Here is a 22,663-nt window from a genome sequence, read left to right as displayed (position 1 = left end):
CTGGAACCGGACTGAAGCTGTCCGGAGAGAGCGGAACTGCCCTAGTTCCCGCCGTGCACGGCCACTGACCATTTCGCTCACGCTGGATGAGGGCCGCGCTAGCCGGCGACAGCGGCAGGCGAAGGCGCCCGGAGCATGAACACCCAGCCCCGCAGAAACCCGCAGGGAGGGGCGGCATCATCGCCGCTCGGGCTCCTCCCCGCCAGTCGGCCTGGTCACCTGTCCGCCCGAGCTCGCTGGGTTCCGCGTCCCTCCCCGTTCCCTGCAGCCACGAGACAATCCCTTGCCAGCCCGAGCTGCGCGCCCTGGCGGCTCCCGGGTGCCCGGCCCTGCGAGCCAGGGCTCGTCCCGTACTGACGCCTCCAGGTACAAATGGCACTTGCAGCCTCCAGACCCCTGCCTAGCCGCCCCCCTCCCACAACACACACACACACACCACCGAATAGTGAGTCGCCGGTGTTCGGGGTGCTGGTTAGAGGGTCATTGGCGTCTCCGCGTCAAGTCAATACGCCTTTATCCCCATCAATTAACCACACCTCAGAGGACTGCTATTAAGAACTAAATTGAGCCGCGAAAGTAAGTATCCCGTTTCAGGCAGATGTGGCGCTCTCTCCCGCTGCGAGGCGCGGCCGGTGGGGTTCGACCCTCAGCTTCCCGCGACTGCCGGGGCCCGCACCGGGCAGCAGGGAGGACGGGAGGGCGCCGCCTGACCCTGCGCTGGTGAAACCCGGGGTGGACCGCGCTCGGGCCCGTCCAGGGGCAGTGTCTGCAGGGTAGTTCCAGGAGCGAGCCGTGCGTTTTTGCGCAGAGAAATGAGTGGAAGGAGGTTCGCAAGGCCCCAGGTCCCTGCCGGAGACCCTGAAGGAGGGAGGTGCCGGGGAGAGGGCAAACCGGTGGGATTGGCCGGCAGCACTCCCCCAGCACACCCCATCCTGCCCTTCCAGCCTCCTTGCCGGCAGCACACCCCCAGATCCCCTTGTGAATAACAGCGCAGTGGCTGTGGGGATGCTGGATGTGGAGCTAAGGAATCCAGAACAAAAAACGCGGCGTTTAGGACAAAGGGGATTCACTAGGGAGCTCCACAGCCTCCCGCCCAGATGTGTCTTTCCCAACCCTTGCTCACTGCCGTCACTGCTGAGGACTTAGGGCACGACTGGCATGGCAGCTGGGAGACCCTGGAGGACTTAGGAAAGAGGGAACAAGGGGACATGGCGCACTCTGCAGTTACAGGGCTTTTCTCCCGACAGTGGCCACAATAAATTTAGCCAAGGCTAAAGGAGATTAATTTCCCAGCATAATCCAATTAAAAGATTTCTGAAGTAATCTTTCGCAAAAAAAAAAAAAACGACAAAAAGAAGTGTGCAGCTAAAGAGCAGACTGGTTTGGATGGCAGTGATTTATCGCCCGCGCACAGCACGCCTGGGACGCTTGCTGTCCTGCCCAGGATATGACCAGAGCATCCCGTGGGCGCCTCTCGTCCCAACCCTGCCTTCCTGAGAAGACAGCCATCTATCACCCAACCTGGGCAGGAGAGAATGAGCAGGGACTGGGGTGGCTTACAAGCATCATAGACTTTTTTAAGTGCTATTAGATTTATGGTCTCTTTTTCGACGCCCATCCAGAGTAATTAGCACATATGTTCTAAATAGATGATAGTTTTGTGAGCAATAAAGCAATTACCCATCGTTGGAGCTGACAGTTCCTCCAACTAAACTCCAACAAGCAGCTAATTGGAAAAGTCATTTCAGCAACATTGTGTGCAATTAGTCCTGCTAAACTACTACACCCCATCTAGCTGGTTTGAGGTTAATTTATTCAGTGTGGTATTTGCATGGACAAGCCTTTGCCACGAAGGGACTTGCCTTTTGCCCCTCCGGTCTGTGCCCAGGGACCAGAGAAGCAGGTGGAGTGAGCAGTTGATGTTTTGGGGCTGGGATGGCTCCTGGTGAGGGGGCGCCCTACCCGGCCTCAGCTTCAAGGTCAGTGTCCAGCTCGCTGAGCACCAACAGAGAAAACCATTGTTGCTCCTGCTGGGCAGTAACGGGAGCAAACTGCTCAGTTCGTGCTACCAAAACCTTTTGTAGAAAGCATAACAAAATCCCAAAAAAAGTCACTACAGAGCAGGCAACTAGGTTCTGAACGCAACCCTGGCCCACACACCCGTCCATGACCCCAGGCCACCAGCCCATCCCTAAAGGATAAACGACCACTGAGCCACCCAAACAGAAGTTCTAAGCTCCCGAGGGAAGTCAGCCTCCAGCTCCCACGGTGGTTCATAGGCAGAAGACTGGAAGGGTCAGTGAGCCCTGCTTCTCTGCCTTCCCCACTCTGAGTGTGAAGCCACTTCCCCCTTGAAACTGGGGCTTCTCTGCGGCTTCCTCTGCTTTTCTCATTCTTTCTTTCCTTATCTTTCCCTTTCTTCCTTATTTTCTAAGTTAAGCACAACAGATCCAGGATTTGTGCACAGTGAGTGGAAAAAATGTGTTAAACGTCGGTTTGACGCCCCACCGGAGCTTCCAAATATCCAGCGGCTGGGATTCTTCTACTTAATTTAATCTTTATTGGACAAGGCGGCTCCTACGCTCCTATTTACCAGGAAACCCGGGGAGACATGTCCACTGGGGTGCAGAATGGAGGGCGGGAAAGAGAAGACTTAAACAGGGATTAATCTTCTTCCCACCCAACCTGGAACTGGGGTGAGGAGGGGGGTCATGGGTGGAGCTCTGGGTGCCAGTCCTGACTGCCAAGACTCTCTGGGATCTGGATCCCGGACAGGGAGGCAGGCTGGGTGAGAAGGGCACTTGTAGCCTGGTAACCTAAGTATTGCCTTAGAGGAATTTCCAGCAAGTGTCCAGGCTCTAGGGGCAACTTAAGTTTGCCTAGAACATGCGGGAATGGGGGTCCACCTCTTAGGAGGCAGAGCATGGTGCTCTCAGATCTAGAAATCAAGTGTCCTTCTCTGGATAATGAGACATATTTAGCACCCTGAAGGGTGTTTCTCTTTTTGAAGTAAATACAACGCCTAAGGAAGACAAGTTAGATGATATTGCAGTCAGCATGTGAGGCTTACTAAAACAATTCTAATTTCAAAACAAGCGAGGGGGAAAAAAAACTTCTAAATTGTCTAATGTCAGGCTTTTGTTTTTCCACTTATTTATTGTGTTTTAACCAATCTGATTTCAAGCAAGATCAAAAAAATATATATCCTGGGGAGAAACTGACAGTAGAGGGTCTTGTCTACCCCATTACCTCCCACCTGTCACCCCATCTCCACTCTCCAAAGAGAAATCATCCTGTCACTGTGACGCAGTGGAAAACAGAAAGGAAATAAGATGACTTCTCTAGACAGCTGTCCATTGTGTTCTCAATTATTAGCTTTTTTTTTTTTTCTGGACTTAAATACTTTTAAAGAAAAAGCTGAAGGAAGAATCAACTGGAAGTGTCATGTGGCCATGGAAGAAAAATCCAAAATCCAAATGTAGGTTCCCGTGAACATGCTTATGCGTAAGGGTAAAGTGACCCACCCAGGCAAATCCTTACCCCTCGGTGCATTGGAAACATTTATGCACACACCCATGCATCCCGAAAAAACTCTAAGAACATGTGTGCAGAGAGGCAGCTCCGTGCAAGCGCGGCTAGCTGTCCACACGCATGTATTCACTTCTGAAGTAAAGGCATTTCTCTTGCTTCCATAGTTTCTTTCCATTAAGAGCGATTAGATGATGTCTATTCAAAGTTGCTGATCCAGAGAGAAAATAGGAGTAGATAAAAGGAGATTTCAAGTGACCTCCTCATCCCTTTCACACCAACCTGAGCCCTGGAATAGCCAAGGATCAACTAACACAAAAGCCTTTTCCTTTCTCTTTTCAGCTTCAGAAGATTTCATGCAAGGGGTTAACAATAAAACAGAGCTGTCCCTGAGTTTTGTTAGCTCGTGCATTTGTAATACTTTATTAACTCCTCCCGTAGAGGAGCTAGGTTTGTTGCCCACCTCTGAAATGGGGAAATAAAATACACACCACATAACAGAAGGCACAAATTACTTTCTGCTCCATGCGGTTTCTATCAGTGGTGCGCTCTGCTTATTCTTTTTCATTTAAACTTTACCTACCCACCCTCCCAGTGATGAAGGACACTGTAATAAACATATCTCTCCACTGACAGATTAAAAGGAAATGTTAAGTTTATTATTTAGATCCACCTTCTGATAGGTAAATACAATTGCACCGTGACTGTAGTTGCCAGCAGATTTGCTGGCTTTTCGAGCCAATACTTTTCCACTAGTTTATGTCATTGGCATTGAAGAAAGTGACATTAAAGACTTAAACATATTCGAGCAGTCTTTAGTCAGTGAAATGTCCAACTCAGCTCTACTTCTGATGGGCTAATCCTGTGGTAAAAGAAGTAGGTGCTCTGACAGGTAACTATTAAGGAGAATGATTATAGAGTGCTGCTGATTGTATTGTCAGGGTACTCTAACAACCTTCACACTCATTGCAAAACTTCAACTTTTCATCCAGACCCAACCCACTTTCCCTGGGAAGCATAGCCTTGCAGGTATTCCTCACTCGGCTTGGGCAGCGAGACTAAAGGAAACCCTTTTGTAACATAAAATTGAGCTCATCCTTTCTTTTTTGCACCGATGCATTTAGATAGCCAAGACTTGATTATTTTTTTTTTTGACAAAAAATAAATATTTGGCTCTGGACTCACTGGTGTGCTAGAGATGACAGTCACTTTCCCTCCTCCAAAAGGGCTTGAACTGCAGCCAAAGGTCAGCACTTGCTCTCCTGCTGCTCCTTGCTCTCAGGGCTGCTTCTCCAGGGCCTTTCCACTGAGGGCGCAGGCAGAAAGGGGAAACGCTCCCTTATCTCTCTTATCCAAAACATGTGCTTTAAATGGCCGGCTTGAGATAGAAAACTAAGCTGCTCTACTAAGGTAAAGGAGTTATCTCTGAGCTTTTCGACCCAAAGGTAACACAGGAGAAATGCCTGGGATGCCAGAGTGACAGGAAGCCCCGGAGGCTGCCAGGCCCCTGGTTCAATGACAGGGGCAGGCTCCGAGCTGGCAGCCCGGCAGAAGCCCAACGCCTCACTTGGCTTTCCCACCCTCATTTTCGCAGAACTTTGTCACAGCCGGCAGCTACCTTAATACTGAGTTCAAGCCTGGAGGTAGGGTGGTTGCTGGTTTGCTCTGGGTTTTTAGTAATCACAACATTAGATGTGAGAATCCTTGTGCCTTCCTCCACCCTTTCCTCCCAAAGAGTCCATTTAACACACATCTCTTCCACGGTATTCTCCCTGGCCTTAATCCCATGCCAAGGGAGACTAATTGATTCAGCACCTTTAGAATCAGCTCTTAGGGAGAGTTCTCCAACAAGATCAGAGGAACTGACCTTTCTCCCAATGATCTCAGGCATGCTCCTCTCCAGATGAGCTTGATAAACAGGGGCCTTTCTGTCCTGTGGACCCCCTATACAGAGCAACACGATTTTTAACAATTTGTGGGCAGGGAGGAGAAATAGAAGAGAATGTTCTATACAAACACATCTGGTCCTTTCTAGGATCCAGGGGCTCGAACCGGATTTAGAAAGCACCTTTTAAGCAGGTGCTTTTGTTCAGTGTGATAAACCAAAAAGTCAAAATGAATGATCCCTGGCTTGTGGGAGAGCAAAATACCAGTATCAAACGGGCCATGGGATTAGCCAAGAATGGTTCATCCTTCGATGTAAGAAAGACACAGGGGAGGGTGGGTGTTGATGGGCTTGAAAGGACGCGTCCACCCTCCCTCTGGGGCCTGGAACCAAGTCAAGGCTGTGTGGCTGTGTGCGCAGCTGGGTCTGCTGCAGCTGCCGCCCCTGCCCCCACCCAGTCGCGACTGGGGAGATCCAGTGTTGTGCGGGAGGTCTTTTAGAAGGTGGGAACCTGGATGCCAGCGGCCCGCTGAGGGTATTGTAAACCTACAGCCTCATTCCTCTGCGGGAAGCCACAGGAAAGAGACCTCGCGCTTAATAGGTCTGCACCAGGAGGGCTGAGGAAGCCCGGCCAGGAGGGCTGGAGTGCAGGCCCTAGCTAGGTCGGGCCTAAGAAGCAACACAGAGACCCGGAGGACGGGGGTGGGGGGTGGGGGTGGGGGGGGGGGTTGGCAGCCCCTGGCTCAGGTGCCAAGGCAAGGGCCACAACAGGTCGGGGTCCAAGAACCACGTCCAGGCTCTGTTCAAGGTTACCCAGGGCAAAGCGAGAAAAGAGGGGAACAGAGGCCTGGAGACGAGTCTGGGACGGGAGTGGAAATTGCCACTGCTTCTGCAACTGAGAGCGCCTGGACACGTGTGTGGAATTTCACAGCCTGGAGACCTACAATGACTTTAAGTGTCCCCACGCAGCAACAATAGACACGAATTACCTCCTGGTTGGGTGCGGGGTGCCCCAGGCCCAGGACAAGGGCGCCACACCGGAACCAGTACCCAAACCACACGACGGCCTTGAAGGATGAAAGCTGGAGCGCCCTTGGACCCTGGGCGACCCCTCAGGCCTGCCGCGGAAGCCATTTTGCCAGAGGCGGGGCACGGAGCGCCAGTGGGGTGCAGTGTGGGTGCGCAGCCGCCGCTGGGGCGCACAGGGCTCCGAGGAGAAACTGGGCTGCACAAATCCCAGAGGGGGACAGCGCCCCGCCTCGAACAGCCACCGTTCTTCCTCGCTGTTCTCACCACACAAAAGTGGGCGCACATTGCCCGCTGGAGCTCGAAGCGCCCCCCTCCCGCTGCTCGCGGCGCCGCCTTCGGGGGGGTCCCCACCCCTGGCACCAGCAATGGGGACCTGACACTCCCCCTTCCTTCCAGGGGGGAGCTGATGGCTTCGCCTGAGGCCGCGAGGAGCCAATTTCTCCCCGCCCCCCAGGGTCACGCCGGGTGGGTGCCAGGGGCCTCTTCCAAGTTTGGATGCTTGGAGGAGGCGGGAGAGCCCCCAGTGAGGATGGGTGGGCGCCGCCGCTCCCTCGGAGGCCCAGCCAGTCCTCCCGCCCTGCCTCACCCCGGCCTGCAGGCCCCGACCCCGGACCAGTCCCCGTTAGGCTCGGCGGCCTCCCGCCGGAGCCCACCCAGCCCTGGGGCGCGGTCCCGGGTGCCACCGCCCCCCGCCCCAGCCCCCGCCCCGCGCGCCCTCTGACGCAAACGCGCGCCCCTGCCCCGCGCCGGGAAAGCGCTCCCGTTGTTTTTAATTGAGGCTCTTCCTTTCACACACAACACCCTCTCCGCCCCCACCCGCGGGAGGCGACCCCCGCCCCGCCCCCAGCCCGCTCTCCCCGGCGCGCAGAGACTGGCTCGGATCGCGCGGGGCTGCCCACCGCCTCCACCGCTTCTCCGCCGGGAAGAGCGGCGTGCGGTCCCTCCTAATCCGCTGACACTGTCGCCCACATCAAAAGGCGGCCATCGATCGCCTGACGCGGGGAGATCGCGTTACACACAGCGCCCGCAGGTGGGCGGCCGCAGCCGAGTTCGCCCGCGCGGCCGGAGCCCGCTCCCCGCGGCTCGGGAATCGGGCGAGTGCGCGGCCCCGGAGCCCTGCCCGCGCCGCGGCTTCCTGCCAAGGAGAGTAGGGGGTGGGAGGCGGCTGTTCTGAACCCGGCTTGGGCTCGGCCAGCAGGATCCCCACCTCCAGGAGGCGCGGCCCCCGCCTCCGTGCCGCACTGGGTACAGGGGAGAGCCAGGCGAGGGCGGCTCCGGAGCTGACCCACGCCGCGCGAAGTTCCCCAGGTCCCGCGCACTGGCTGCCTCGACTCCACTCTTGGCCCGGGGCCTGTGGAGGCCACGCGAGCCGAGATCAACCCCCGGCCCGCCCGAATCAACCCCAAGTGCGGAAGATGCGACACCCGCTGTGTTACTTGCCTGGTGTGGCAGGACTTGGTAGAATCTCGCTTCTGGCGCCCGCGACGCACGGCCCCGGGGTCCGAGGGCGGCCGGCCAGCGGACCGGGCGTCCAGCGGGCCTCCGGCGCCCTGGTGCGCGCAGCCGCCGCTCGCCCACCTCGCTCCCGTCCCCTCTGCGGGGGCCCCCTCCTCTCTCTCTCTCTCTCTCCCTCTCCCTCTCTCTCTCTCCCTCTCTCTGCCTGCTAGCTCTGCCCTCGACTCCCTGCCTCCGGCTGTGTGGGGAGTAAAATGGAGAATTTGTACATAGGTTTTCTTCTCCTTCTGGGGGGGAGGTGCGCTCTCTTTTACTCTTGTGGGTTTCACCTTTTCACCGAGCTGGAGGCGTGGGCGCGCTGCGTGGCGCAGAGGGGCGAGGGCGAGGCGGCCCCAGGCGCCGCGCGCCGCCGCCGGCAGCCGCATACAATGGGCGGCCGCCGCGCACGGGGCGCCCCGACAGCCTCCGCCTCCCCCGAGCGGGAAAGGGCCCCCGGGGGAGGTGGGGACAGACACGAGGACGCCTTTCTTCGGCTCCTTACCCTCAGCGCTCGCCGCGGAAGCGGGCGCCGACTCCCGGACGTGCAGACTGCGGAGAGAGCGAGAAGCGCAAAACGTACCCCGCACACGCAGTGCTCCCCCAACCCCTCCCCGGGGAGATTTAAAGTGAGCACGAGTCGCAAAAACAAGCCCCTACCTCTGTCAACACAGCGCGGCCAGTGCCTTCCACACTAGCCCGAGGGCGTTGTGCAGCTCGGGGGCGCGAGCCCAGACAAACTTTTACGCGGTCCGGAGCCGCGCGGGGCGGGCGGGTGCAGCTCCCACCCCCGGCGGCGGCGGCTTTGTCACTCCGCGCCCGCCTGAGCCTGCCTAGGGGAGCGAGCTCCAACGAGGTGGGGGGGTGGGGGGTGCGAGTGTGCGATTGGAGAATATGTAACTCATAGAAGGATCATTTTCCCCCAGTACGATCTTTCAAGGAAAAAAAAAAAATCCATTGAAAGAATTTTCAAAGTGCTGTCTTGGTTTGCAAGAGAGGCACCGGCTGCCTGCGGGGAGGGGAGGAGGCTCTCGGCCGCGCGCCGCCCGGGAGCGGCTCCCGTCCGCTAGGTGGCAGCCGGAGCCAGCGATTCCTGCGGGCCCCGCGCGGGCCCCGCGCCGCCGCCGCCCCGCCTCCCACGGCCCACCGCCTGCGGGAGTCGGGGTCTCTCTCCGCTCTCCCCCTGTCTCTCCCTCTCTCTCTCCCCTTTTCCCCCTTTCCCTCTCTCTCTCCCCCACCCCCTCCTTTTCAGTCCCTGCCCCTCCCCCCTCCCCGCCCCCTCCCCCTCTTTTGCTCTTTTGCTTGGGACTCGGACTTGGCCGCACCGTCCGACCCCCACCCCCACCCCCTAATATCAGGACTCACTTTTTTTATTAATTAATAATTATCGAACCATTGTTTGCAGTTGGGAAACAGCCTGGGGATTTAAAAAGAAAAATAAATAAGTAAATAGAAAGATGAGCAAGAAGGCAGCACCGGCTGGATTGGAAAGTTTATTTTAAAATCATCCAGGGATTGCCTAGGAACCGCGGGTTCGTATCAAACGTGTGGTCAGCGCTGCAAATTTCAGGAGTGCGCTCTGTCCTAAAGCTTCAAAAAATAAAAAAAAAAGCCTTCAAACCCCGGAGCTGCGCTGGGGCGCAGACATAGCCGAGACAGCGGGGAGACCCTACCTCGCGCCTCCGAAGGCTACCAGAGAGCAGCCTGCAGATTCGGATTGTGCTCCCAAGTGAGAAGCCAATGCACACCGGGGGTGTCGCACGCACTGCCTTCCCCCTAACGCCTTTCCCCAGCCTGTCCCACGACACCCGCTTCACGCTCACACAGCCCGATTTTTCAAACTTTTCGGGAGGAATCCAAATAACGCGGCTCTCACTCTCTGCCCGGCCCCGCCGGCAGGCAGACACCCCTCCTCCCGCTGCCGGGGCGCGGGTGCCCGCGAGCGCCGCGAGTGCGGGGTGCGTGTGTGCGTGAGTGAGCGCGGAGAGGCCGCGGCCGCCCCTCGCTAATCAGGGCCCCGAGGACACAGCGGCGCGGGGCGCCCGGTCGGGAGCACCCCGCCGCCGCCGCCGCCGCCCCCGCCCCGCGCCCGCCGCGTCTGTAAGGTAGCGGGGCGGGAGCGGAGGAAGAAAGAAAGGGCCGCGCGCGGGGGAGGGCGCGCCAGCCAATGGCGCGCGGGAGGCTTGGCTAACCTTCGCCTCCCGCGCGCTCCCCCCGCCCCGGGCTCGGACCAGTCAGTCGCCTTTGATTATCAGTCGCCAGCAGCCCTTCTCCTGGCTCCTTGACACGAGCTCCATATAAGGCAGCGATCTCCATAGAAACGTGTCAGTTTCAATAGTAGTGTCAAAGTTCACTATATACAGACATTCGCGCAGATCCCCCTTTCGGAAACATTGCTCGGCGAGTCCTCCCGTTTAAACGCATTCAATTTTTGGGTCTCTCTCTCTCTCCCCCTCTCTCTCTCTCTCCTCTCTCTCTCTCTCCCCCCTCTCCCTCCTCTCTCCTCTCTCTCTCTCTCTCTCTCTCTGCTCTCTCTCCTCTCTGCTCTCTCCCTTTCTCTCTTCTTACATATTCTACTACTTGTTCCTTCTTCTTCTCCCTCTTTCTCCCCTTTTCTTCCCTCCTCCTCGTCTCTTTTACTCCATTCCAGCAGAAGAGCGAGGGCTAAACTTAAAAAAAAAAAAAAAAAAGGAAAAAAGAAAAGAAAGAAAAGGAGGAGGAGGAGGCACTCCCTCCGTATTCTTCTTATCGTTATTTTATACATATATGATTTTTTTTTTGGAGGGAGGGTGTTGCTTCCCGGCTGAAGAGCACTTATTTAAAATACTAAAAAAAGAACATTTTTGGGCGATCTCCAGGGTTTTTTTAACTAGCTCTGTGTGTTATAGCAGAAGAGGCAGAAGAAGGAGCAAGAAAGAGGAAAAGAAGAGGATTATTTATTCGACCTACTTTGGATGTCTCTCTCGCTTTTTCTTTTTTTTCCCTTTTTTTCTTTTTTAAATTTGTGATTATTTTTCTTCCGATTTTTATTTTTCCCCATCTCGCTGTGAATCCGTCGCCGGCGTGAATTATCCTGTATTTTCCTCCCCCTTTCCGTCACCTCCCGAAAAAAGAAGAAGAAGGCGAGAGCCCCGCGCCACCGGCACAACAAAAAGAGCAAAGTGTGCGATCCTCCGCGCCGGCCGCCTCCCGCTCTCCGGCGCTGCCTTCCTGAATGGCTGGCTGCGCCCGGCCCTGGACCTGGCCCCCCGACACCCGCGCGCCCTGATCGCCGCCCGCAGCCTCGCCCCGCGCTCGGCTCGGCTCACCCCGCTGCCCGCACCCCCGAGCCCGGCGAGGGCTCCCGCCCGGACAGCGGCGGCGGCGGCGGCGGCGCGGGCCGCCCCGGCCTCGGCTCGCGCTCCGGCTGCGGCCGCGGCCCCGACTCCGGCTCGGACTCCGGCCGGGCCCCGGCTCCTCCAGCGGCGCCCGCCGCGGCAGCCGAGCCGGCAGCTCCAGCGGCGCCTGCAGCCGCGACCTCCTCCTCCGCCGCCGCCGCCGCCGCCGCCGCCGCCCTCGCCGGCTTCCTCTATGTCGGCTCAGCCCGCGCGCTGAGCTCAGCCCGGGCGGCCGGCGGGCGGGCGGGCGCCCGGCGCGGGTGAGCGAGTGTGTGCGCGAGTGTGCGCGTGTGTGTGCGTGTGTGTGTGTGTGTGCGCGGGGGTGCGGGCGAGGCGGAGGGCGAGTGTGTGCGCGCGCCGTGGCCCATGCCCGCCGCCCCCGGCGCTGCGCCCCGCGCCGCTCCCGGCTGCCGCCTGTGCCATTTCTGATTTTGCAACTTGGGGAAGAAGAAAAAAGCGAGAGAAGGGAGCCTGCTCGCCGGGGGGTGGGGAGGGGGGGGAAGGAGAGCGCGGCCCCCCCAGGATCGGAGCGCGGGGGGGAAGCGGGCGAGGGGAGCAGGGGTGTTGGGGGGGGAGCCTGAGAGCCTGGGGGGGCTGCAAAAAAGAGAGAAAGAAAACAGCAGGAACCACAACAAAACGCCAGCAGGGCGGGCGGGCGCGCGGCAGCAGCGGGGCGGCCGAGGCAGGAGCGGCGGCGGCGGCGGCGGCGGCGGCGGAGGCAGCGGCCGGTGCCCGGCTCGGGCTCGGCTCCGGCGACCCCGGGGCGCCCGGCGGGCCCCCCGCCCCCTCCCCCTCCCCCCTTCCCCTTCCCCTTCCCCTCCCAGCGCGCCCGCGCGCCCCGCGGCCCTCGGCGAGCAGCTCGGCTCCCCCCAGCGCTCCCCGGGCCCAAAGATATGGCAATGGTAGTTAGCAGCTGGCGAGATCCGCAGGACGACGTGGCCGGGGGCAACCCCGGCGGCCCCAACCCCGCAGCGCAGGCGGCCCGCGGCGGCGGCGGCGGCGGCGGCGCCGGCGAGCAGCAGCAGCAGGCGGGCTCCGGTGCGCCGCACACGCCGCAGACCCCGGGCCAGCCCGGAGCGCCCGCCACCCCCGGCACGGCGGGGGACAAGGGCCAGGGCCCGCCCGGCTCGGGCCAGAGCCAGCAGCACATCGAGTGCGTGGTGTGCGGGGACAAGTCGAGCGGCAAGCACTACGGCCAATTCACCTGCGAGGGCTGCAAAAGTTTCTTCAAGAGGAGCGTCCGCAGGAACTTAACTTACACATGCCGTGCCAACAGGAACTGTCCCATCGACCAGCACCACCGCAACCAGTGCCAATACTGCCGCCTCAAGAAGTGCCTCAAAGTGGGCATGAGGCGGGAAGGTGAATATCTCCTCTCTGCCTCTCTCCCCGCGCCTCGCCCGCCTGCTCCTCCCCGCCCCGGCTCCCTTCCTCGCTCTCCCGCCGGCCGGGGCCCGGCCCGGCTTCCCCCCGTCCCCCCGCGCCGTCCCCCCGCCCTCCCCGGCTCGCAGCCGCTGCCTCCCCCTCCCGGCCTGCGCGGCTCTCCCCGGCTCCCCACCCCGCCCGCCGCCTGCTCTGCGCCGAGTCCCTGGATGGATCCCTCCCTCCCTGCGCCTCGGCTGTGCCCGCCGCGCGTCTCCTTCCCGCGTGTGCGTGAGGATGCTCGGGGCTGTGCTGGCATGAACTCGGGCAGGGCTGCTGGTCACCCCCCCCCCCCACAAAACGCTGTCTGTGTGTGTGTCCGTGTGTGTCTGTGTGTGTGTGTGTGTGTTTCATTGCACTTTCCCCTTCCCCTCTTCATCGCCTTTATTTAAAACGGGGGAGGGCTGGGGGGCTGGAGGACTCCGAGCTGGAGATTCATTGCTGCCATCATCCTTTTGGAAGCCTAGCCTGGAAAAAGAGGAGTGAGATTTATGGCACTTGTAGGTCTAATTAGGGGGGAAGGGGGGCTTCTGGCCCCTCCACTGGTTCCCTGTCCTCCTCACCGAGCAGGGGCCGCCTCCTCCAGAGCCGTGGCCTTGTTTTCACCCCTCTACTTTGAAAGGAAAGTTTGTGACTGAGCCGTGCTTTCATAGTTGTGCATTTTTTTTAAAAGCATGATCCTCGTTTTATTTCTTCATCAAACTCCACCCTCTGCTTAAATACTGCATACAAATTACAATTTACAACGGCATTTACCGATGCTTCTGATTTGGCCATAATGCATAGGCTGCAGCTGGCATGAGCTTCCACATCATTTAATCCCTGTGTTGTATGGGTTTGTGTTGGGTGTTTTTTTTTTTAATGCAACTTTTGATGTTGTATTTGGATATGGTTCATGTTCATGTGGCAAGAGGTGCAGCATTTTTCTGATAAATATATTTAGCCGTGTACAGTTAAAGTTTATCTCCTAACAATCGTTAAAGATGGCTTAAAGTCAAATTAGCGAACCAGTCAATTTTGCAGAATGTAGATTGCTACTTCTGGCAATTGACTTTAAAATTATATCTTATATGCCACACGAAAAGAAATTGAATTCCTTCAGATATCAAGGAGCAGGCAAACATGACGACTTCATTTCTAGCTCCAGGGAGATTGTGTAGGCATCTGAAAAAAACAACAACAACAACAACTTTGAATTGTGCTTTCAGTTAATTGAAAAATAACTGCCAATTTCAAAACTATAATTAGAAAAAAGTATTCTAGCCATTATGTTTCAAGAGCTTAAATTTCACTGGAACTTGCATTAAAATTAGAATCAATGCAAACATAAAGGGGGAAAATGTACAACCTGAACTAAGACAGCTACATGGACATGGACATATCTATATTAATTTGTTTGGGGGGAGAGTTGAGTAGCCCTAACTTTTCCTAAAGTTGCTTTGTTTACATGGCAATTTAAAACGCTGGCACTGTTGAAGTAAAACATACACATTAGAGGGGAAAAAAAAAAAAAAAAACTTTGGTCAGCTTTACGAACTCAAAGCTTGCTTACGTTTTGCATTCAGATGGTTAATGAATCCAGTGTTTTTGCAGTTGCAAGCTGGTACATTCACTGGGCAAAAGCTGGCTGCAGGTTGCAGTGGCACCGCGCAGGACAGACATTAATTATATTTCCCACTTTTTTCAATAATGTTTGGCTACTGTAAGTTCAACTTTTCTCTTGGAAATTTTCAATTTTCTGTTGCTTTTAATAGTGAGAACTTTGTATGGGGCGATGGGGAGGAGGGGAGAAGTGAGGGGTGCAGGATACTTGCTGTCTACTCAGAAGTTGTAAGTGCTTAGTAGGATGTGTAACTGGTTTCTATTTTAACAGTAATTCTGTAGCATTTTTTAGAGAATGGGGTTTTTTGCCTAACACTGCTAGCTTGTGGATGAAGAGGCCGCTGGGCATGCGTTTATTCGCCTAGAACCACAACCTTTCTCCAGTTTCGCCTCTTTTTTTTTTTTTTTTTTCCTTCCTTGACCCCGATTTGTTTCATTCCGGAGGGGGTGAGATGGGTGTCCTTTATCTATGTGTTCCACCTTGGTAGTCCAGGGTTTGGGTGGCACTTCCTTGGCCACGCGGAGCTGGGGGCTCTGAAGTCAGGCCTAGTTCTGGCGGGGCTGAGGTGGCCAGGGGCTCGGGCGATGGCTGGACGGACACCCCGAGCCCTGGTGCTGGAGGACCGAGCCCCGGCTCGCACGGTGTGGGCCGGGAGTGGGAGCCAGCAGGAGAGGCGCGGGGCGCCTGTGGCTGCGGGCAGAGCTGCTGCATTGTGTCGGGTGCGCTGCGGCGCGGCGTTGTTCGCAAGCCCCCTGGATGCACATTGCCTCTTTTCTCTCTGTCTCTCCGTCAGCGGTTCAGCGAGGAAGAATGCCTCCTACCCAGCCCAATCCAGGCCAGTACGCACTCACCAACGGGGACCCCCTCAACGGCCACTGCTACCTGTCTGGCTACATCTCGCTGCTGCTGCGCGCCGAGCCCTACCCAACGTCGCGCTACGGCAGCCAGTGCATGCAGCCCAATAACATCATGGGCATCGAGAACATTTGCGAGCTGGCCGCGCGCCTGCTCTTCAGCGCCGTCGAGTGGGCCCGCAACATCCCCTTCTTCCCGGACCTGCAGATCACCGACCAAGTGTCCCTGCTGCGTCTCACCTGGAGCGAGCTATTCGTGCTGAACGCGGCCCAGTGCTCCATGCCGCTGCACGTGGCGCCGCTGCTGGCCGCCGCCGGCCTGCACGCCTCGCCCATGTCCGCCGACCGCGTCGTGGCCTTCATGGACCACATCCGCATCTTCCAGGAGCAAGTGGAGAAGCTCAAGGCGCTGCACGTCGACTCGGCCGAGTACAGCTGCCTTAAGGCCATCGTGCTGTTCACGTCAGGTGAGGCTGCGCCCGCGCGGAGGGCAGGCCGCGCCGGGAGCGAGCGCAGGCTCCGCGCCGCCGCCGCCGCCCGCGGGGCCTGGCTTCCCGCGCCGCCGCCGCCGCCGCCGCTGCGGGTGCGGGTGCGGGCGCACGAGGCCCGGCCCTTGCCGGATCGTGGGCCTGACCCGGGTCTGCGGCCCCGGCGCGGGGACGCGGCCGGGCCGCTGCTGCTGCCATCTTGGGAGCGCCGCGGTGCGGGAGCCGAGGCGGCCGCCGGGGCTTCCCAGGGCCTAGGTGGCCTGGCCCCCCGCGCGGGGCCGCGGCTGCGGTGGATGCGCGTGTGCGGAGAGGGGGAGGCGATGCCGCGGGCCTGCCTGGCTGCTCTGGTGTGCGGGGTGTGTGTGTGCGGGATGCGTGTGTGTGTGTGTGCGCGCGCGCGCGTGTGTGTGTGTGTGTGTGAGCCTGAGCTCAGCGTTTCTGGGGGAGGAGAGGGGAGGGAAGAGAACGTGGAGCTGTAGCTTCCTACTCCGTGTGCCACGCGCCGGGGATGAGTTTCCCCACACAGACACACAGAGAGAGAGAGAGAGAGAGGAGGGAAGAGAAGGATACGCACAAATAAATCATAAATAATCCCGCTTTATGGCTGCCTGATTTTCCCTTATCGGAAACCATTCATGTTTGCAGTTTCTGAGGTTATTGAGGGTCATAAAAAACGGATTCGATCTAAACAAGAAAGATAAAAAACAAAAGCAAGATTGTAGAACCCGCAAGGATGGGTGCCTTCCCGGCCCGGAGATAAATTTCATAGCTATGCAAAACACACGAACGCTGGAAACCTAAAGGAGAGCCTTCAAAATATATCGAATTAAGTGGAGGCAGCGGTCACATGCATGTTAACAATTTCTCTTATGATAGATGGTTCAAATTAACTTCCAGGAAAGAGCATTAAGGTTGCCTTTGAAGGCCTCGGGTCTGAGCCTCTGCGAACACTGCCGGCCTTTTATTATTGTAACCTGCAAGAGGCAAACATATAAACACCCGGGACAGCAGGTAATGGGGGGGAGGGAACATAAACAAAGCCAGAAAGGAGGCTGGTGGGGAGCAGACTGGGTCTTGAGCCCTGCCCACTGTGGGTAGAGTTAGCTGCTGTTCTGACACTGCTGTTGGCACTATTGTTTGTAATTCCTCCATCCGGAGAACAAATGCACCATCCTCATAAATCCATCCTAGGGCCAGGCCCTCCAAAGGCCAGATGAAACCCGTTCTCGAGCAGAGATGGCAAAAACCCCTTTCCCAAGGCCTTGCTGAGCTGTAAGCAGCGGTCTCATCTATCAATATATCTTGGCTTTCATGCGTGAAGAATCGTATTTACATTGTATTAAAATGACTCTTAAATTTGCACAATATTGTAATGTAGCAAATGTAGTATTAATATCGATCTGAGCAGCAGATAATTTATTTAGACAAGAGCGTCTCATTTGTATGCAGGGTGGCCAGAGCCATGGACCTAGGCTGCCCCTTTTACTTTCAGTGCAAATGCGGGTCTGCCTGTGAGAGAGGGAGTTATTCTTTGCGAAAGGATAGAGTGTGAACCTTAAAACAAATGGAAGATTTATTGAATAGCCTCCTCGGTGTTTGAATGCATTTTATCTTAATAAGTCTTCTTGATGGAAACGTGTTTTTCAAAAGTGACAAAGAGCCCGGGAAGCAGCGACCAGAATGCTTTAGCTCTGGCAGGCCTGGGGGCCTGGCTGGCTCTGCGCTACCCAGCTCTTTAGCCAAATTTATCAGGAAGCAAGCCAGTGTCAGGGAAGCTGGGGGTTGAAAATCGCATCCAGAGAGGTGTCTTGAAGCAGAAATGTTAACTTGGAGCTGGACAGAGGTCTACCCGAGAAAGGCCTCCCCTCCCCTTAGCCTTTCTCCCCCTAAGGGTCTTTGAACCCCCTTGACTTTGCTGATCTCCTGCCCTTTCCCAGAGAGAGAGCCGAGGACTGTGCAGGCTGCAGGGGGAACATGGTGGAATTATTCATGCTTTTTCTTTTAACTTTCTGTCCTAAAACACTCCTGTGAAAAGTGCTCCTTTTAAAAAGTTTCCCAAAGAAGTTTCCTTGAACCAAGTGTTCAAGGTGCAGGGGGTGCCTAGAAGTGAACAATAACATTATTTTGTTGGAGAATTGAAAGCGGAATATCTGAAAATGGAAATAGAGCTGTCAGTAGTAATTCACCCCTCCTCCTCCCTACAACACGTTTCCACTTTTGACTAAACTTGTTTTGATTGCCAGCCAGAAGGGAATTCATGGGAAGCCTTCTCAAAGTCATCCAACTTTTAAGCAAACTTTGAATGATGGAAAAGACAGTTTTAGACATATTGTCCAACGTGGTTTGCTCTGGTTAAGTATTTGAAGCTGGCACGGGGGTCCCCCGTGGTGGTTTTCACATTTGGCCTCCGGATGCTATGTTTAATCCTTAATATTCTGGACAGCATCCAAGGACTAGGTCATGACCTGAACTTACTCTTTTTTTAAAAAAATTTTTTTCATTAATTCACACACCTAAATATTCCTTCAAATAAATGAGACCTTCTCTGAAAAGAGCCATCTAGTTAACATAAATACAATAAATCCATTTTCTGTACAATAATAACTTTGATTTCTAGTTATGGCAGCTGATTACATCTATATTTCCTGAACACTAAACTCTTGTGAATGCACAACATGAAATACATTCTCTGCACTACAAAGGCTAAGCCAGGAGGGCCTCAGCAGTAATGGTTATTTATTTACATAATTTCTTTTCCATACACTGTAGAAGAAATATTGAGGGTTCCCACATTGACACTACCATATAAAAAGTGAGACATGGATTGTGCACATTCTGTCTCCTTTTCTTATCTAGAGTATAACTCACACACCCCCTGCTCACCTCGCTTTGCCACCATAACCCCCCCCCAAGTTGATCTGAGGGCTCTTGCCTTCTGTCCACAGTTGGGGGAATCCTGTGAGTTGGGGGGGGGGGCAGTGAATAAATACTCAGAGTAGGAAGCCAGGCCAGAACCAGGGCTCTTGCCGGAAGGAGGCCACAGGGCTGGCCGGCTGGTACCTGGCAGGTGGGCCCAGCTATAGACCTCCCACCTCCCAAGGAGGAAAGAAACCGAAGGAGCTAGCATAAGGCCTAAGCACACTTTAACTGGGCTTCTCCCTTGGAGTGGCTTATCCAGGAGTTGGGGAAGTGACCTTGTTCTCTGGGGATTTTAGTTGTAAATATCAGAGAAATATTTTACTAATTGGAAGGATGCCAAATGGGTCTTAAAAAAAAAAAAAAACTGCTGGGGTATAAGTGGGTCCTTTTCCTATTGCATTGTGTGGGCCTGAAAGTGATTCGTGGCATAATGGGCGGATAATGCATGGAAAGCAAGACATATGTAAATATGCCTTGCAGGATTGCCTTGCAGGGGGCCAGGTTAGCAAGGCCAAGGCAGACTTCAAGGTCCATATTCTGAGCAGCAAAGCCCTCCTACCTCTGCAAAAAAGCTCCTGTCCTGGCCCTGCTAGCCATAAAATCTCCCTGACTCCCCAAGTCAAGGCATTGTGGATGCACCCAGCCAACTGGCTGGAGTAATTAGACATCTGAGGAGAGCCCAGTCTAGCTCTGAGGTCAAAGGGGACTTGCCTCAGAAGTTCTTGAATTATCACTAGTTTTATTTGTATTTTTGCTCGAGGCCATTGCCTTGTAGATGAAGGTGTCAGAATGCTTTGTAAATCCCAGTTCTTGAAATATAAGGACATTAAGCTGGCAATGCAGCAGACACAGGTTTTGCTTTGAATCATTTGTTGTGTCTTCTTGGGGTCACACTTGCCCATTCACAATTATACAGTGTCCTTTTGGGGCTATTGCCATGCATGAATTTCTCCCCAGATCTATATATTAGCAAACTCTGCCTTTGATCTCTACTCAACCTCCTGACTGGCTAAGGGCTCCTCTGTGATCTTCCTGTTTTTAAAATATTTATTATTAATATAAGAAACAACATGGGTATTTGGACTAGGAGAGGAAGTCTTCACTTGGTCCTGTAATTGTACCTTCCTCTCCATTTGCTTGCCTCTGGTTAGTTGGCATTGTGTAATCCACTGTCTTGAAATATTTTTAGAGGACCAGGAAGGGCCTTGGTTGACAAGAGATAAGCACGCATTTTAAGATGCTGCCATTGTGTGGAGGTGCCTTTTTCTCCTTTGGTCTTGCCACAGGAAGCCTATCACCCCCCATAGTCCCCCCTCTACTCCGCACCCCCTGGAGCTGAAGCTGCTGCAGCCCAGCTTTGTGTCTGATCCCTGAAGATGTCTCCTTTCCACAGCCTGGAGTAACTGAGCCACCTTCCTTCTGCTTATTACACAGTTTACAGAAATGTGACCAATTTTCAATTACTTGATCAGAGGCACAGATAGCAGTGTGCGCCCTCACCAAGGATTTGCTGCAGAGTCCTTGCTTGCCTAGATAGTGGATCTCAAATTCTATATTGCTAAAGCCTGGGCTTGATCTGATTCCAGGCACTCCCTCCCATGTGGTTCTTCACTCCCCAATCTCAGTTCTCCTGGAGGTTTCTGGCTGGGGTCATTTGGGCTTGGGAGGGGATGCTCAGGGGGCTTTAAGCACTGCCTCCAGGCTGCATATTGCTTCAGGGACCCTCTACACCCCGAAATCAGGTGCAAAGGTGGCAAAAGTCCTCCCTTTAATGAGCACAGCCAGAAAGATGCTCCCCTGCCGGCCGAGGACAGGTTGCTGCACACAGCAAACATGGCTCCAGCATCGTACATTATTTAATCCAAAGGTGAAAGAGGAAAAACAAAGGGATTCTGGAGGTTGCTGCCTCCACAGGCCTGTGCCTCTCACCCTTTCCCACTCCCCTAGGCTAGCGGGGGGTGGGGGGGGGGTTTGGTTTATTTTTATTTATGTGGGGGCTGGGAGAAGGGAGAACTAAAGTAGGGAGTGGGGAAGCATGGGGGGGGGTTTCTTTTATTTTTTCCTTCTATTTCTGCTTTTTCCCTTTCTCTTTAAACATAATCATAGTGATAATGGCTTGTTGTTCGTGCCTTTGCTGCTCCCTGGCCTAACCGTGTGCCCCCTCTCCCTGTCTCTGTGGCTCCTGCGGCTGCTGGGGCAGACGCCTGTGGCCTGTCGGATGCCGCCCACATCGAGAGCCTGCAGGAGAAGTCGCAGTGCGCGCTGGAGGAGTATGTGAGGAGCCAGTACCCGAACCAGCCCAGCCGCTTCGGCAAACTGCTGCTGCGGCTGCCGTCGCTGCGCACCGTGTCCTCCTCTGTCATCGAGCAGCTCTTCTTCGTCCGTTTGGTAGGTAAAACCCCCATCGAAACTCTCATCCGCGATATGCTGCTATCCGGGAGCAGCTTCAACTGGCCTTACATGTCCATCCAGTGCTCCTAGACCTTGGGCGCTACCCGCCTGCCCCCGCCCCCCCGCTTAGAGACTCCGAGGACGCGCCGGGGGCCAAGGACTGCGAAGCCTCCTCGGGGACACCGGGCGGCTGACCCGGGTGCGGTGGGCCAGGCAGGCCGGGCAGGGGGTGGGGAGGAGGGCCAGGGCAATAGCAGCCCACCCTGCAGACATGCAACCCGAGCTGCAAACCAGGAGAAAAAGACTCTTTTAGGATCAGATCTGTGAGCACGATGGAAAAGAAAGGAAAAGGACCTTGCTTGTGTCGTGGTGAGGAAAAGAGGAAAAAAAATGTTGGAAGAGAGGACCATGAGAATTTTAATAAACCAGAAGGAGACGAATGGACCTTCCAGGATTTATTGTGGACGGATGTGGATATATTCTGTACAGAAAACAACACATATGGAAGTGGACTGAATCCTATGTAGAAACACACACACACACCGAACATTCTTATTCATTTTGTAAAATACTAGTCTTTATTTTCATTTTTTGTAAAATTTAAACATCGTATGCGCATAAAGAAAAAAAGGAAACAAGAATTAGGGGAAAATAACATTTTCCAAATAATTATAAAAAAAAAAACTGTCCTGTGTCTATGTATCTATATCTGTTTTGTATTTTTTTCTGGTTCCAAACCAGATTTCCTGTGATTCTATACTAATAATTTTTGATATAACCCTTTGCTTCTTATAATGAGTGCGATATATGTTGTCCAGGCTGTTCTTCAAGAATTAAAATTGAAGTGAAAATTTAAACAAAAATAAAAGAATTTAGCAAAACCCATGTGTCTGGTTGCTTGACATATGTCATCCGTGCAAGAGAAACCCCTGATTCATTTCCACTTAAGCCACGACTAGAGTTGGGGTCTCTTTGGGGGTGGGGGTGTCACTTTTAAGGCCCAGCACCAAGTTGGCTAAAGCCCAGCGGCTGCCTGGGGTTTGGGAATGCCGAAGGTCAGGCTCTGAGTGGGATGTGGCCTGCGGGGAGCGCAGGGCGCCAAGGTCTGGGGGCCATAGCCCTGGAGAATCTGCGGCCGGGTGCTCAGCTGGGCCGTGCGCTGGGGCAGGCGGGGTCGCGCGGGGGCCGAGTCTGCGGCGTGTGCGGCTCGGGGCGCAGCCTGCTTCGGGGCCTCAATGGCAGCACCCAGGGCCTGACGGCAGGTTGGCACTTGCTGAGCTGGAGAGGCTGAGGAAGGGCGCACAAGGTCAGGCGTGGCGGGGGCACGAGGAAGCGGGCTGCTCAGAGGCCTCTGAATCTTTGCGGATGAGGGCCGCTGGAAGGTCCCGCCGCCGTCCACCAGCCCCCATCTCTAGAATTGTCTCGGCGCTGTGAATTCTGGCTTTGCTGGCTGTGGTTTGCCCCTCGGTCCAGCCCCTGTAACAGGTTCCCAAGACGCCCCCGCCTCACCCCTCGTCCCTCACCCCCGACCGTGGCACTTTAGGGGATAGATCCGGAACTTGGGTGCCGGGGAGCTGGGCTGTAGCAGGGACTTCCAGGAGCAGCCACTGGGCCCTAGTGGCCGCGTGAGGGCACAAGCCTCCCCAAGAGGCCGCTTGTCGGGTGCGCGTGGGGGG

General features: G+C 55.5%; 1 protein-coding gene and 1 long non-coding RNA gene across 4 annotated transcripts in view; one reads left to right on the top strand and one right to left on the bottom strand.

The window, feature by feature from the left end:
- LOC133774585 (uncharacterized) overlaps positions 1-8,681 on the bottom strand; it is a 142,983-nt gene extending 134,302 nt beyond the window's left edge. For all 3 annotated transcript variants that reach the window (XR_009868094.1, XR_009868092.1, XR_009868093.1), the window contains exon 1: positions 8,594-8,681. This is a non-coding gene — a long non-coding RNA (uncharacterized LOC133774585). The remainder of the gene's footprint in view (positions 1-8,593) is intronic.
- Positions 8,682-12,123: 3,442 nt separating this feature from the next.
- NR2F1 (nuclear receptor subfamily 2 group F member 1) lies at positions 12,124-21,853 on the top strand. The gene is made up of 3 exons (XM_062212414.1): positions 12,124-12,672; positions 15,129-15,656; positions 20,797-21,853. Exons 1-3 carry the CDS (start codon positions 12,204-12,206, stop codon positions 21,075-21,077), a joined length of 1,278 nt encoding a protein of 425 aa, XP_062068398.1. The 5' UTR covers positions 12,124-12,203; the 3' UTR covers positions 21,078-21,853.
- Positions 21,854-22,663: the final 810 nt, after the last annotated feature.

The sequence above is a fragment of the Lepus europaeus genome, chromosome 15 (assembly GCF_033115175.1).
Source record: "Lepus europaeus isolate LE1 chromosome 15, mLepTim1.pri, whole genome shotgun sequence".
Taxonomy (NCBI): Eukaryota; Metazoa; Chordata; class Mammalia; order Lagomorpha; family Leporidae; genus Lepus; species Lepus europaeus.
This window is presented reverse-complemented; position numbering and strand designations above follow the sequence as displayed.